This window comes from Larimichthys crocea, chromosome VII (genome assembly GCF_000972845.2).
Source record: "Larimichthys crocea isolate SSNF chromosome VII, L_crocea_2.0, whole genome shotgun sequence".
Taxonomy (NCBI): domain Eukaryota; kingdom Metazoa; phylum Chordata; class Actinopteri; family Sciaenidae; genus Larimichthys; species Larimichthys crocea.
This window is the reverse complement of record NC_040017.1, coordinates 26,548,304-26,563,031: the sequence shown is the minus strand read 5'-3', so window position 1 is coordinate 26,563,031 and position 14,728 is coordinate 26,548,304. Positions and strand designations below refer to the sequence as shown.

At 44.5% G+C, this 14,728-nt stretch overlaps 2 protein-coding genes across 2 annotated transcripts; both read right to left on the bottom strand.

The window, feature by feature from the left end:
• Positions 1-1,651: 1,651 nt before the first annotated feature.
• foxa3 (forkhead box A3) lies at positions 1,652-5,740 on the bottom strand. Its single transcript, XM_027280157.1, has 2 exons — positions 5,332-5,740; positions 1,652-4,142 (listed from the first exon to the last, which is right to left on the bottom strand). The coding sequence occupies exons 1-2, from the start codon at positions 5,401-5,403 to the stop codon at positions 2,847-2,849; spliced, it is 1,368 nt and encodes a 455-aa protein (XP_027135958.1). The 5' UTR covers positions 5,404-5,740; the 3' UTR covers positions 1,652-2,846.
• Positions 5,741-9,180: 3,440 nt separating this feature from the next.
• irf2bp1 (interferon regulatory factor 2 binding protein 1) lies at positions 9,181-13,199 on the bottom strand. Its single transcript, XM_010741963.3, has 3 exons — positions 11,879-13,199; positions 11,446-11,800; positions 9,181-11,349 (listed from the first exon to the last, which is right to left on the bottom strand). The coding sequence occupies exons 1-2, from the start codon at positions 12,913-12,915 to the stop codon at positions 11,488-11,490; spliced, it is 1,350 nt and encodes a 449-aa protein (XP_010740265.2). The 5' UTR covers positions 12,916-13,199; the 3' UTR covers positions 9,181-11,349; positions 11,446-11,487.
• Between the last annotated feature and the right edge of the window lie 1,529 nt (positions 13,200-14,728).

Here is a 14,728-nt window from a genome sequence, read left to right as displayed (position 1 = left end):
AAGGTGACGAACTGCCTTAGATTCCCACTTAGACTACAGACCACTAAACATTTCTTTAAGGTGTGTGTGTGTGTCTGTATATATGTGTGTGTGTGTGTGTGTGTGTGTGTGTGTGTGTGTGTGATGGTCTTTTAGAGGCCTGTGTATTGATGTTGTATCATAAAAAGGGAGAAATTAGTTACTGCGGCACCAGGCAACATTATGTGTCCTTTGTTGATTCATTGATCGAAACTGAAGTTAAACAGCAAGGCTAACATGTTTAGTGTGTGTGTGTGTGTGTGTGTGTGTGTGTGTGTGTGTGTGTGTGCGTGCTGCTGCAGTCTATATTTTTGAAGCTCTCTGTGCTCATGGCTGCCGGGCCTGACGTGACAGAGAATAAAAGGCGGCGACAAATACGTGACTCCAACAACACGGGGCTGGGTTGAGCAACTGCGAGCAGACAGACAGACAGGTGGACGTGTAGACAGACAGGTAGACAGACAGGAGGCCTGGCGACAGAGCAGAGGAGAAGCAGGAGGCCGGGGAAGGGCAGCTGTAGGAAGATCAATAAATAAACTTTATATTTTCCTGCAGATGTGGCACTTTACGGCTTTCTTTAAAGTTTCACGTGCATCAATAATCCGACTAACTCTCTTAATAACATTTGAAGTTTGTTTGGGATCAACAGGAAAGGATCTGATTGGTCGAAAGGGAGCTGCAGAGGCCGGGCAGACACAGCAAAGATAAAATATTCTGCTTCTACTTTCTCCCTGTTTTTGTTTTGTTGACCTGCTGATAGTTTTTCTAGTGCAGGGTCAGAGGCAGGGCAGTAGTTTTTGGATCTGTCAAGGTCTCACTGTGTGTGTGTGTGTGTGTGTGTGTGTGTGTGTGTGTGTGTGCACCGCCCGGGCCGATGTCCTGTGCAGAGGTCTGCTTTGAGGCTCTCAGTGTGATCCAGCCGTGTTTAGTCTAGCAGTCCTACATGTCGCACACCACAGTCATTTGGTCAGGAGCTGTTTCAACAAGACGCTGCTATTCCTGCAGCATCGGCTCACGAGCCAGGTGAAAAAAGACGATTTGACTGATTGACCGAGACGAGTCACCGAGGTCCAGAAACTTATATTTAACTTAAAAGTAATGTGTTGATGCAGAGCAAAAAATCTGATTTTTTGCAAAATATGTTAAAGAAAACGACCAAACCTTTTCTGAAGTGTAAAATCGAATAAAAGCTGGTTGGATGATTTTGCTCATTTTTCATCTGAAATCCTGAAAGAACTCATAAAAATAGATCTGAACAGTAAATGTTGAAGAAATGAACGAGTGCACTGTATCTCCCCACATTTTTTGCCTTTTTAATAAGAAAAAATGAAACATGAATCATTTAAATCACATTTAAACCAACAGAAACAACAACAACGACGAGAAAAAAAAAAACAACGACAATATATTATATCGGCACACTTTCAAAGTCTGAAAAGCATCATAGCTTAAATAAAAGACATTTCTCTTTGAAACGAAAAAATATGCTCCACAGAGGACGTCACGTGACCTGAAACTTCTTCTTCTGCGTCCTCTGCTGCTCATCACAATAATCCTTCAATAGATCGTCGATACATTGATCTCTTATCAGACCAGCAGTCGTTTGAAGAAAAGGCACTTTTTTCTTTTTTTCTTTTTTTTTTGTTGGACAGCGAGGGTTATTTGTTACACTGATCCCATTGAGCCGATGCATTGACAGTGTGAGGGGGCGTTCCTTAAGTATTGTTGTAACACACACAAACACACACACTATCAGCCCACCTGGCCAGTGGGAGCTCCATAGTGCAAAGTACTGTATGTAAATCCTCCCATAGTGCATCTCTCCTCCCCTCCACTGTTTAAGTAACTGACTGAACTCCCCCGTGCGCCTCACGGGCTATCTGCTATTTCAAAATGTTACAGTCGGCCGAGAGCCGCTTGCTTTTCACGCTCTCGTATTGGTAACAACAGGAAATGATTTATGGAAAATGAACATAAACATGTTTTTTTTTTTAGTTTCTACCACAGGTACTTTGCCTCTTTCCTTCTGAGCTCCAGCAAGGACAGAGTGGCTTTTTTCTTCTCTTCTTCTTCTTCATATCAACCAAAATACAAAGCATTTATTTGAAAGTACAGACCTTTTGAGCTACATTTACATTGACGGACGCCTGATCTGACTGAAATGACAGAACGTAGTGTGAAATGCTGTAACACACAATAAAAAAACTGTCTCCCTCTGCAGTAACACCTGCCTGAAGCAGTAACCTGAAACAAGCCTCCTTCTCTCTGTCTTTGGGTTTTAAACAAAACAAACTCACACTGGGGTTGTAACTGGTCAACAGAGCGCTATACAAGATATATTAAAATTTATTCCCTTCATAAATAAATGCAAATATCCTTTATCCCCCCACATTACCTCTATATACATTTTGTACAAAGCCAATTTCACCACGTGCAGAGCTCCTGCGACAGGATCTGACTTCTGTATTGACTTGCAATGTCTTCATCATCAGTTAAAAACTTCACTTTTCTGTCCTCCATGTAACCGAACCAGCCTCCATGTTCATCAGAGTTGGTAAAAGAAGAGAGAGAGAGAGAAAAACATGACGGCCATTTTAGATGTGAGTCTCTTCCAAGGCCGCTGGACGTGAGCCAGAAAGAGGGAGAGAGGGAGGGAGAGAGGGAGGGAGGGAGAAAGAGGAAGATAAAGAGAGCTTGGGTGTCCATTTTAGAAAAAGGCAGAGAGGAAGAGAGAAGTCTCCATCTTGGCTCACCTCTACAGACAGGTGTGTGTGTGTGTGTGGGGAGGCGGGGGTGGGTTGGGTAGGTGGTGGGGGTGAGTGTCCACATTAGGAGGCGTTGAGCACCGAGCGGCTGTACAGAGTTTGGTAGTAAGCGCCTGAGTCCATGGTTGTCGGCCCCGGGCTGTCATAGATCTGCTTGGCCCCCACAGGAGAGCCGCCGGTGTAGCTGTTGTAGGCCATCACCTGGTCCTGGTAGGACTTGAGGTCCATCTTCTGCTCGTTGGACATGAGGTTGGTGATGGAGAAAGGGTGGTTGAAGTTGTAGTGGGGGTCCAGGGACTTGAGGGCGTCACTCTGTAGATCCATGTGGTGCTGCATGGTGCTGGGCAGGAGATGGGTGCTACCCACTAAAGACTGGGAGTGGAGGAGCGGGTTGGAGGAGGAGGAGGCTGAGAGGGACAAGGAGGATGGAGGCATGGATGAGGAGGTGGAGGAGGATGGAGGCAGAGATACGGGTGGGCTGTGGAGGTGTGAGGAGGACAGCGGAGGGCAGTCTAGTGGAACCAGGGAGTTTCGTGGATGCGGCTGGTCGTCTGAGGAGCCCGGGTGGGAGTTGTCTGAGTGGGCAGAGTCGGCTCCTTCTGATCCTCCTGTGGGGCTGTGATCCTCCACCAGGTGATCTCCGTTGTGGCCTCCTTTCCCTGAGCCCTCCTGGTTCTTGCTTCCTTTCTTCGCCATCTTGTCCTCGATCTTGAAGCGTTTCTGGCGCCTCAGGTAGCAGCCGTTCTCAAACATGTTGCCCGACTGCGGGTGCAGAGTCCAGTAGGAGCCTTTGCCCGGCTTGTCTGGCGAGCGAGCCACCTTCACAAAGCAGTCGTTGAAGGACAGCGAGTGGCGGATGGAGTTCTGCCAGCGCTGCTGGTTCTCGCGGTAGTAGGGGAACAGGTCCATGATCCACTGGTAGATCTCGTTCAGGGTCAGCATCTTGCTGCCGCTCTGCTGGATCGCCATAGTGATGAGGGAGATGTAGGAGTATGGCGGCTTGGCGTGGGTCAGGGAGCGTCGGTAGGGCTTTGGGGGGATATCCTTTGGCCCGGCCCTGCTCAGGCTCGCAGTGGTGGGGTACCCCAGCTGGCTCATGGACTGGCCCATGTTCTGGTAGTGGGACAAGGAGCCCAGGGAGCCCGGAGCAGCGGAGCCAAGCTGGGTTAAAGGGCCCGAACTGAGGGACGAAGCCACTGGGGAGAGAGACATGTGGCCGGGCCCGGAGCCCATGGAGGTCAGCGGGGACCCGCCGAGGCTGGAGCTCGGGTAGGCCATGTTCATGCCTGCAGGGGAGGCGGTGGCTGGATTCAAGTTGATGTAGCTGTTGATGTTCATGGTGCTGGGAGAGGAATACATCTGGAGGGAAGAGGGACACAACATCTGGTTATTCACATGAAAATAAATATTAAACTATAAAAAACTAATCTTGACTTTTAACTTTTAACATTTAGAAAATAAACAGAGACATTTTTAACTGATCTGAATGTAAATGGGTGAATTCAACGAGAAGTTTAAATGTGGGACTGAAGTGGTTTGACTCTCCTTTTAAAAAGTGACTCCTTATCAATGCACAATGAAGCTCTCAGTGCGCGCGGGGAGGACATGGATTTCACACCGCGATGTTAAACCTGAAAATGCGTAAAAAGCGCGTCATGGTGCCTCTCAGGCTCAGACGGCCTCCTCCGCTGCCTCCGTGGAAAAAACAAGTAAACCAAATGTTCATTATTTCAGCTGAAGGAATTTGATTCTCTCCTGCTTTAATTCAAAGATGAATAATTTAAATGAAGTTTTTGACCCGAAGAGAAAAATCCACGGAGGTGTGAGAGGAGAGATCTGGGCCCGCTGGTTAAATATTATCAGCCTCTTTCTTCTCTGATAATTTGATCAGGTCGAGACGAGGTGAGAACTGAAGCTGCTGATGGAATTAAGCCTAATTGAATTAGTGAGAACAAAAAAACCCGTCACCGTTACTTGTCACATTTACACCTGAATCGTCGCGACACAAAAGGAGGATAGGAGCGTCCATTGAGGAGCAAATAACTCTGAAACGATATTTACTGTTATATTTAAGATACCAGCCTGCAAATATCAATAATACAATAAAAGAAACGTCGAAGTATTAATGTCATTTGTTTCCATATTTTACCCTTTTTTGGTTTTCGATAATATTTCTTTATTTTTACAGAAATTATTTGAGTTATTTTCGGTTCCTTTTGTTGCTTCTATTCCTCTTAAAGCCAATCCCTGTAAAAATATGAATCGTTAAAGTTATCTTAAGTCTTATGACAGGATTATTCCTGTTGGAGTTTTAAGAATTTAGCGTCAAATCTTTAGAATATTCTTTGATATATATATTTTTATTTTTAGGATTTCAGCCGTTTTTTGTCCAGAGTGCTGCTGAAAATGTGCGCACATAAAAATCTCACCAATCTTTTTGACTTGCAGTAAAAACTTCAGACTGATCCACAAGAAAATAAATAATAATAAAAAACATAATAAACATAAATAAGTGTTATTAAATGTTGGTGTGTGATCGTGTCTTTACCTCGCTGGCCTCGCTGTAGAAAGTATTCCACTCTGGTAGATCATGCGCTTCCATCTTCACAGAGCTCAACATCCCCAACACAAGTCTTTGGAGGAGAAACACTTATCTATGAGCGGATTCTTTACGTAAAAAATAAGAAAAATAAATATAAAATCCTTCGTAAAGTTTGAAGTTTTCGGGAAAAAATCCAAACAGAAAGTTGTTTCCTCTTTTTTTTATTTTGCCAAGAAAGAGAAAAAAAATATCTAAAGTCAGAAAAAGAGGCGCTCTGCTCCTGGGAATAGTAAAGTCAATATTTCTTATTTGTCAATCATCCATTGTTTCATAACCTTAATCTTGTTATTGCTCAGCAGATGTTGACTTCTTCTTCTTCTTCTGGCCCGTTTTTTTTCTTCCTGTGCGGGACGCTGCGTGCAGCAGGCGGAGGTGCAGCGCGCAAATAAAGTAGAGAACCTGGGACCTCTTCCTCTTATAAGGTGCCGGTGATCCCGCCCCGCTCCTGACATTTGAATACCGTGTTAGGATCCAGGAAGGGCCCCGCAAAAAGGCTGATGTGGCCCCCTGGCGTGCTGTATATTGGCCCGGCGGCTACACCGGGGCCACCCGGACGAGAGACTGTCCCATAATCCTTCAGTGACTTCAGAGCTGAGTGGATTTTGTTTTTCTTTCAATCTCGCAGTGGAAGTTCACAAGGGTGAGGCGTTGATGGTTTAAAAGTTAATTATCAAACAGGTTATGAAAGAATGCGTTTGTTCTATAAATAGATGATCATGTCAACTCAAAATAAAATTTTATTCTGAAAATCTCTTTTTTTCTGCAGATTTTGGAAACGAAATTTAAACAATTAATTAAAAAAAATAAACCACGTGACTGGCAGAATATCTCGTTTTATTTTTTGCTATAAATAAACTTGATATTTGATTATTTCTTAGGGGGTGAGGGGGCAGTTTTGTGACGTGTGTGTGTGTGTGATGAAGGGCGTGAAAGTCGTTAATTCCCTCGGCTATCACTTCTCTGCGGCGGTGAACTTTTGACACATCCTCCGTGGGTTTAATTGCAGCAACCGCCAAACTTAATTCAGATTCTGAGTTTTGGTAGTCAAATTTTCTCTTGATAATCAATGAAAAATCACGGAATTGATTTGACTAGCCAAAGAAAGATATCAGATCATCAGAGATCCTTATCAGACCGTCACAAACCCACCCACACCACTGTCCCCACCGCCACACTGATCCGCATTCCCACACTAATTAAGAACGAGCATCAGATCAGCAGTGAAATAAAGTTCAATATCATAATAGAAAATAATAATTTAAAGCTACAAACAGACGAAACAAAGTGTCTGTTCGTGCGTAATTTGTGCGTAATCTGTGCGTAAACGTGGTTCGGCTGAAAGACCCGCTTCACTGGGAACTTTTCTCCAAAGAGGCCTTCACGGCCCGCCGCCACAGAGAAATACAATAAATAATGTAATCCTGGTGTGATGCATGAGGCCGGACTCCTGTGTTGTGGAATACACATCGGCCTCGGTGCAGACGGAGGCCCGTGAATGTCAATGCCTCTGCCTAATGGCCAGTCAATGGAGATGTAATTGATGCGCAGGCGGGAGGTCGACGGGATTAGACTGTGAGAAAAGGTCCAAATAACAGGAAGGCAGGTCCGCGCGCGGTGCCACCGAAAATATGAAGAAACGTGCGAGAGGAAAACATCAGAGTGTTTGTGTACCGGAGACCTGCCTGTCTGCGGGATCAGGGATCATCATAAACCAGCGCATGAGCCGGTCTGCATGCTGCAGCTCCGGCATCCTGTATATTGTCATCAGACCTGCAGAGGCCGTCACCTGTTAAGACGCAGCGATTATCGCCTGTTTGCAAAACGCTGTCAAATCGATTAACACGTGGAATGAGCTAACACCTCAGCGTCTGTAATGATGTAATTAAGACTGACAGAGACCAGCTTTTCTTTTTTTCATAATGAGATATGAGTCATAAGGAAAGTTTGTAGAGTCTGACCTCCAGATCCTGAGAAGCTCTCTCTGCGGTGAGCTCCGGGTTTGGTGCTTGTCTGATCGTCAGGTACCCAAAGACCAAACAGAGCTCCATCACAGAGTGTCAGACATGCAGAAAAACAACCAGTGCACAGTTTATGGCTGATATTTGGTCAGTGGGATGTTTTTGTGCTGGTGTGAGTGCAGTGGATCATCTCTCGTTTCCAGTGATTTCATGGTTTGTGTATTTATTTCTCACACACTTACTGATGGATGATTTTGTTTGGTGTAATGCTCCTTCAAGGTCCCACTTCTTCTTCTTCCCCAACACACATTTAGCCGTCTCCTCTCTCTGCGGGCCGTTTTTCATCCCACTGGGCCCTCCACCGTCCATTAACACCTCTATAATTGGTTTAACAATGGCAGTAATGAGCTGACACTAATGGAGGAAGCGGCACATCGGCCCCTCCTCCTCCTCCTCCTCCTCCTCCTCATGATAATAATAATAAAGATGAGCAGCTTCATCATTAAAGGCCGTGACGTCACCCTGCATCTGATGGAGGATGCTGAGCACGTCCTCCTGTCCCAGCAGCCTCTGCGCGCAGGCACACCGAGGACAAGAGCGCCACCTCGTGGCAGCAGAGAGGAGTTCAGTCTGTTTCTTCTTCAAAGTTCATGAAAACTTTTGGATCGTTCAATAAGTTCCACAAATATTTTTCAATGCAATTAAAATTATTATTTTTTAAATATATTCAGCATTTACAGTTCATGAAATCAATCCTGTAACGTGTCCGACACACAAAACTGATCATGAAAAAGTTTCTGAATTAAGATTTAATCAAGTAATCCATCATAATGTAACTATAATTTAATTACTCATTATGTATTTCTGATTATTTTCTCGTAACTGAAACTCAATCCTGTAAAAATCGTTTGAATGACCTGCACATGATGAATAAAGACTTGATGTGAGCACATACGTGATTAGTAAAGATTAGAAGTGTTCTTGCATGATTATGATAAATTAGAGAAACTTTTTTTACTACATTGTTTAACCCTAAAACACAAACGTCGGGTGATTTTCACTGTGTTGCTGCTGTCTGAGTTTCATGGGTCCTCGGGTAGCTTCAGGCTGCTCACTGGTGTCATTAATGGGATGTTTGTTTCCCTCCTCACATCTATGGTTTTGCGTTCGGGTGATTTTCATCCGACGTTAGTGATAGTGCCATTTTTTTTTTGCCATCTGTCAGTGATGCAGACAGTCTGTGCCTTCACCAGACAAGACTCACATGTCCCAGGAATGGGTGGACCAAAGAACCGAAGAAGTTCCCAGCTCCATTATTTTTTTGTTTGGTAATTTCTCGTTAAGGATTACCTGTTTTTTCAATAATTTTGCTGCCTTTTTAAAGGGTCCCCATGGTACCTTTTTTAAATATTTTATATATTTTATATTGGGAAATTAAAGAAGAGTACTACAGTTTGGAATACAGTGTTGTACTTTTACATAAATTGATGAAAACTGTATTTTATATCGGGTAAAATATACCCGACGTTAGTGATGGTGTTACTGATTTTAACGTTAGTGTTCTAGGGTTAAAATCAGTGAAGATTTGTTTCAGATGAGTCACTTCTTTTGCTGCTCAGCTTAAACCTCGAAAAGACTAAAAAGTAAAAAGTTTGAATATTAAATAATAAAAGAAAATCATTCCTCCGCTTCGTTTAAAAGCTCAACTTTGCTCATTTCATAAAACTAACATGCTGCGCTCGATTCATTCAACATCATGCCGTGATTAGATTAGTTTCATGAAGCTCTCCTCGTAATTAAATCTCAGTGCTGAAAGTCAAAGAAACAAGAAAACAAGTACAAGTTTCATCCCGTTTATTCCTGGTTTCTATTTTGTACATGAAGCTGCGATAAAACCAGCAGATCTAAACATGAACGACTGAACAGAAAGTGAACACAGAGAAGAGGCCGGCTGACTTTACAAAGGCTCCGGATAAAAGCAAGAAGCCGTCTGATGGCGATCGAAGGGAAACATGTTCGGGTTAATCATCGACTAGACAATAAAATAAAAAAAAAAAGCCATTGCACTCCTACTTCCCCTGAGGTTCCCAGACACACAAACAGACGGTAAACATTTTAAAAAGGCACTTAACAAGGGATTGCATGATGTATCAGTGCATATTCAACTTAAATTCCACTTCTTCAGAGAGATTTCTCTGCATCAGACCTGCGGGATGTTGGCCTGGAAACCGGAACGGCTTGATGAAGAAGATCTGGCCAAGAAATATATCAATATATAGATTTTTTCTCCATAAAACATTTACATCCAGAAACATCAGCGTGGGCATTAAAATCACCTTTGGTTTGTCCGTGCGTCCGTGCTGACGCACACGAGAGAGAATCCATCCAAAAACCAACACGTCGGTAAATGTGTGATAATTCAGGAGCATGAAATCCCTGATCGGTTTTATACCAGTGATGAATGAACCGTGACAGACTGATTGTAAATCAAAGATTCATTTTGATGCAATGAACCGAAAACATACTTTTAAATGACAGTTTGCGCTCCGTGAAAGCTCAGTCGGAGTGATCGAGAGGTTGTCTTGTTTCGTTTTTCGGGAGAAACAAATTCAAAAATCAGAAGAAGCTTTTAGGTGGATTCTCACTTTCAAAAACAAAAAAAAAAAGGTTTTAGAAATGATTCAATAATCGATTTTTTTAATTACATTTTCCAAACTGTTGCATAAACTATGACCGAGGATTGCACGTACATACATACTATTATAGATCTATAGAGTATATAACATTTAACGTTCTAGTATAAAATATATTCCTAGGCCTATCCATAGATATCTTTTCATATACATTCGGGGTAAAGCGTAGGCTGGGCTGGATCTCGTATGAAAGCAACATTTAAATACAGTCAAACACGGACTCTCTCTCTGCGGCTGGTCGACGCTTTGACACATTTTTTTTTCTACACGGCAAACTTTTTATTTTTCCTTGGAGTCAAAGTCGACTTTATGTCAGCGCACAGAGAAACGTCTCTACTGGCTTTCTGTCCACATCACGTCGTTTTTTACGTGGAGATTATTTTAAAATCTGATTGTGCTGCAGGACACGAGTCACAAAACAATAAAATTTAAGGTACACTTTGTCAATTTTATGTCAGCTGTTTAATAATAAATTGTGTCCGTAGAAGCACAAATGTTTCAGTTGGCAGAGAGAAATGGCATTTTTGTCGGAGGCGGTTCAGTGTGATCGGACCTCCTGCTGCTCGCTGCCGGCTAACAGTTTGTTCATCAACAAGAGAAAATAAAAAACAAACCGTGGCTGAATATTTCGTCGTTTGGATTCGTCAAAACAAACTTCAGTGCTTTTTTTTCTTCCCCCCCGTGCAAACACGATATCACGTGTACCGTGATAACCGCTGGACTTTCTGTGAGTTCGAGGGGTCGTTTAAAAACAACGATCACCTCGATGTTGCACACAGAAACATTTCAGTGGTCCGGCTGGCACTTTTTTTTTTTCTTAAGGTGCATTCAAGTTGTGGCGTTTCTGTGATTACAGCATTAAACGTTATCGTTTGTAGAAATCTGAGATTATCTCGTTGAACGCGGTTTATTCTGTGAGTTGTTAGATTACAAACAAATCTCCACCGCTCAGCCTGATTCCAACATCATGACGGACTTTTTAATATTTACTCTCCGGTGAAAGTTGTGCGTCGTTTCACTCTTGAACACGTGATTGTTTTATAATTCAGGGAATTTAACGTGATTAATGAAATATAATTTTCATAGCTGGAGGATTTATCTTAAGTCAAACTTGGCTTAGAAAAGAAAAGAAAGTCAGAAATGACGACGTGTGGATGTAGTCGTCGTATCTCGTGTCGGATAACTGGCGAGGTCTGATGATGCTGATGACACTGGGTGGTGTTGGTGGAGTTAAGACCGTTTTTTTCTGAACCGGGTGTCGCTGTGTTACTTCTCTTCCGGATCTCTCAGCGGTCCAGTGCAGACTTCTCCTTCTGGTGTGTGATACAAAAACAAAAACGACAGAGTGACTCACAGCGAATCAGAGCTGCGTGGTCGTGTTGCACTAAGCTGCTGTGTTGTGGACCTGCCTGTTGCTGTGTTTGGGTCCTGGCTTCCATGAAAAATCACCATCACGTCTCTCTCTCTTTCTTGACCGTGACGTCTCCGCCTCCCGCTCCGCCTCCACCGGCAGATCCACTCGCAGCTCCAGGAGCAGGCGCGCCTGCAGCTCCCGACCCGGGTCCGGTCCCGGCTCCGGACGGAGCGGCCGACGCTGCTCCCGCTCCACCAGTGCCGAGTATGGTGGAGACTTCTCCCTGCATGAAGGCCCAAGGGGGACTGTTGGCAGAGTTATCCAACGGACAGCGGTCACCGCTCGGGCAGTACACCTCGCCGTCGCCCCGCCGGCTCTGGATGTACACTCTGGTGCAGGGGAAGCAGAACCTGAAGACAGAGGAGACGTGTTATTATGCTGTATTAAACATAAAGAAATAAACTCGTATCGTAAGAGGGAACACAGACCTGTGCCCTGGCACTGATGGACACTGCACAAAGTGTGTGTCCTCCAGCCTCTCGTGACACAAGGTGCAGGACAGAGTGTTTCCCGTTGAATGGGTGTTGTTGGCAGACGCCGATCCCAGCTCAGAGGCACCGCTGTGGGGTAAAGCTGCAGCGGCGGTGGCCGCCTCTGCTGAGGTGCTGGATCCGAGGGGCTCCCCTCCAGACCTGGAGGCTAAGGGCCGAGGCTGCCGGGCTGGAGACGAGGCGGGCTTGGGGCTGGTCTGGCTCACGCCTCCGGCCATGGTCGAGGATGAAGACGGGAGACCTGTGCTCTTGCTGCTGCTGCTGCTGCCGGCCACAGCGGTGTGGACCTGCGTCTGTGTCTTGGGCTGGTTCTGGGAGGAGCTCAGCTCTCGCTCCAGCTCCGGAGTGATGAAGGGGGCTATGCCCATCCCGATGCCCAGCTGTCTGCGGCTCATCTCGGCCAGCACCGGGGCCGGGAAGATCATGGGGCTGCTCATGGGGGCTGTCCTGGCGGTCAGACCCGCAGGCATGCCCGCAAGAAGCCCGTGGGGGATCCCTGCTATGCTCTGAGTCACTAGGCTCGGAGGGATGGCAGCACCGAGCATGGGTCTCCGGCTGCCGCTCGGGCTCTGACGGTTCACCTCCGGAGGCGGCTGCCCGTCACGGTGCTGCCCGTCACGGTGCAACCCGTTCGGCGGGACTCGAACCGCGGACCCGGCGCTCTCTCCTCTCCCTCCCCGGTCGAAGCGGTCGGTGTGCGGCCTGCCTCCGTCCGCCGCCGCCTCTCCTCGGCCAGATGTGCCGTGCTTGTTGGGAGAGGGACCGGGCGAGCGCACGTTCCCGTCCTGCATCCCGTGCGTCCGCTTCAGCTGTCGGGCGCTCGCGATCAGGAACTCGATCTGGTTCGCGCCCTCGTAGTTCACGCAGCCGCGGCAGACCACCTCGCTGAAGTCCCACACCACGGTCCACGGCATCTTGGGCAGGTCGCACAGGTAGCACCACTGGCGCCTGGAGGAGGAGGAGGGGGACGACATGGCTGCCGCGCGGAGCTAGCTCACGTTAGCTCGGTAACCTATTTATCTCTGGCAGGTGCGCGCGCCCTGTCTTTGCTGACGTCTTTCCCCGTTAACGGACTTCAAACCGCCGCAGGACGACGTTAAACATCGCACGGACGCGGAACGAGCTCAAACTTTCCGGTTGTTTTCGCGTTTTTTCGTCATTTGTTTGTTTTGTTTACGCTCTTCGGCCTGCGCGCGCGCTCCTACCGCAGTCAACTGCTTCCCCCCCATCAGACGGACGCTGTGAACGTTACGTAACCTTTCGCGGTGCATCGTGGGAGTTGGAGTCCCCTCCTTGTTGTTAGCATAGACAATCGTGGGAGTTGGAGTCCCCTCCTTGTTGTTAGCATAGACATTTATACATAGACATATATACATACATAGACATATATACATAGACATATATACATAGACATATATACATAGACATATACATATATACATAGACATATACATATATACATAGACATACATACATAGACATATATACATAGACATATATACATAGACATACATACATAGACATATATACATAGACATACATACATAGACATATATTACAATAACATAATAATGCAGAAGACATATATACATACTTATGACATACATGAGCGGATTGGTCGTTGGTCGCGATACGTCAACGGGTCCGCCATATTGGATGTGGCAGATCTGCCCGTAAACTAATACAATGAATGGACTGAACTATAAAGCGCCTTTCTACAAAGTTCTTTAAGTTATTGTCTCTATACACCCATTCACACACACACTAATATCTGGGAAACAACAGCACCAAAAACAAACGTATGTAACTTTTAAAGTGAATTATAAATGTTTACTCCTTATGTAACACCAAACCAACGTATGTATTTTTCTAATGCTGAGTGTTTACAGCTACATGTGTGTAAACACTGTTACTGTGATGAAAATATGAATATTTATATTTAACATTTAATCTGTGTCTATAATAACAGAATCCTGAAATGTAGATGTGACATGATATATATAAATAGAATAGATATATATATCATATATATAATATATATATATATATATATATATATACATACTAGTACACACCACACACACACCACACACACACAACACACACACACATAATATATATATATATATATATATATATATTAATATATATTAATATCATGCGTGTGTGTGTGTATATGTATGTTATTATGTTCACGTGATGCCCTCTTATTCAGAAAACCCTCATGTCACATCTACATTTCAGGATCTGGTTATATAGACACAGATTAAATGTTAAATATAAATAATTCAAGAGTGATCATCACAGTAACAGTGTTACACACATTAGTAGCTGTAAACAGCATTAGAAAAATACATACGTTGGTTTGGTGCTTACATAAGGAGTAAACATTTATAATCATCACTTTAAAAGTAACATACGTTGTTTTTTGGTGCCTGTTTGTTTCCCAGATATATTAGTGTGTGTGTGAATGGGTGTATAAGAGACATTAACTTAAAGAACTTTGTAGAAAGGCGCTTTATGAAGTTCACTCCATTTCCTGTTATTAGTTTACGGGCAGATCTGCCATTTCCAATATGGCGGCGACGTCGACGTACGATTCAGCGCTCAATGCGGCGTCTGTGTATGTATGTCTATGTATGTATGTCTATGTATAAATGTCTATGTATATATGTCTATGTATGTATGTCTATGTATAAATGTCTATGTATATATGTCTATGTATGTATGTCTATGTATGTATGTCTATGGTTAGAACTACAAAACTACAAAAACCAAAAACCGGTC

What these genes read in the sequence shown, in the direction of transcription:
- foxa3 (XM_027280157.1), bottom strand. Translation starts at nt 5,403, where the DNA reads ATGTTGAGCTCTGTGAAGATGGAAGCGCATGATCTACCAGAGTGGAAT. An exon ending in TCTACAGCGAGGCCAGCGAG is followed by an intron (nt 4,143 to 5,331) that starts GTAAAGACACGA and finishes TCTTCCCTCCAG; the next exon opens with ATGTATTCCTCTCCCAGCAC.
- irf2bp1 (XM_010741963.3), bottom strand. Translation starts at nt 12,915, where the DNA reads ATGTCGTCCCCCTCCTCCTCCTCCAGGCGCCAGTGGTGCTACCTGTGC. An exon ending in CCATCAGTGCCAGGGCACAG is followed by an intron (nt 11,801 to 11,878) that starts GTCTGTGTTCCC and finishes CTCTGTCTTCAG; the next exon opens with GTTCTGCTTCCCCTGCACCA.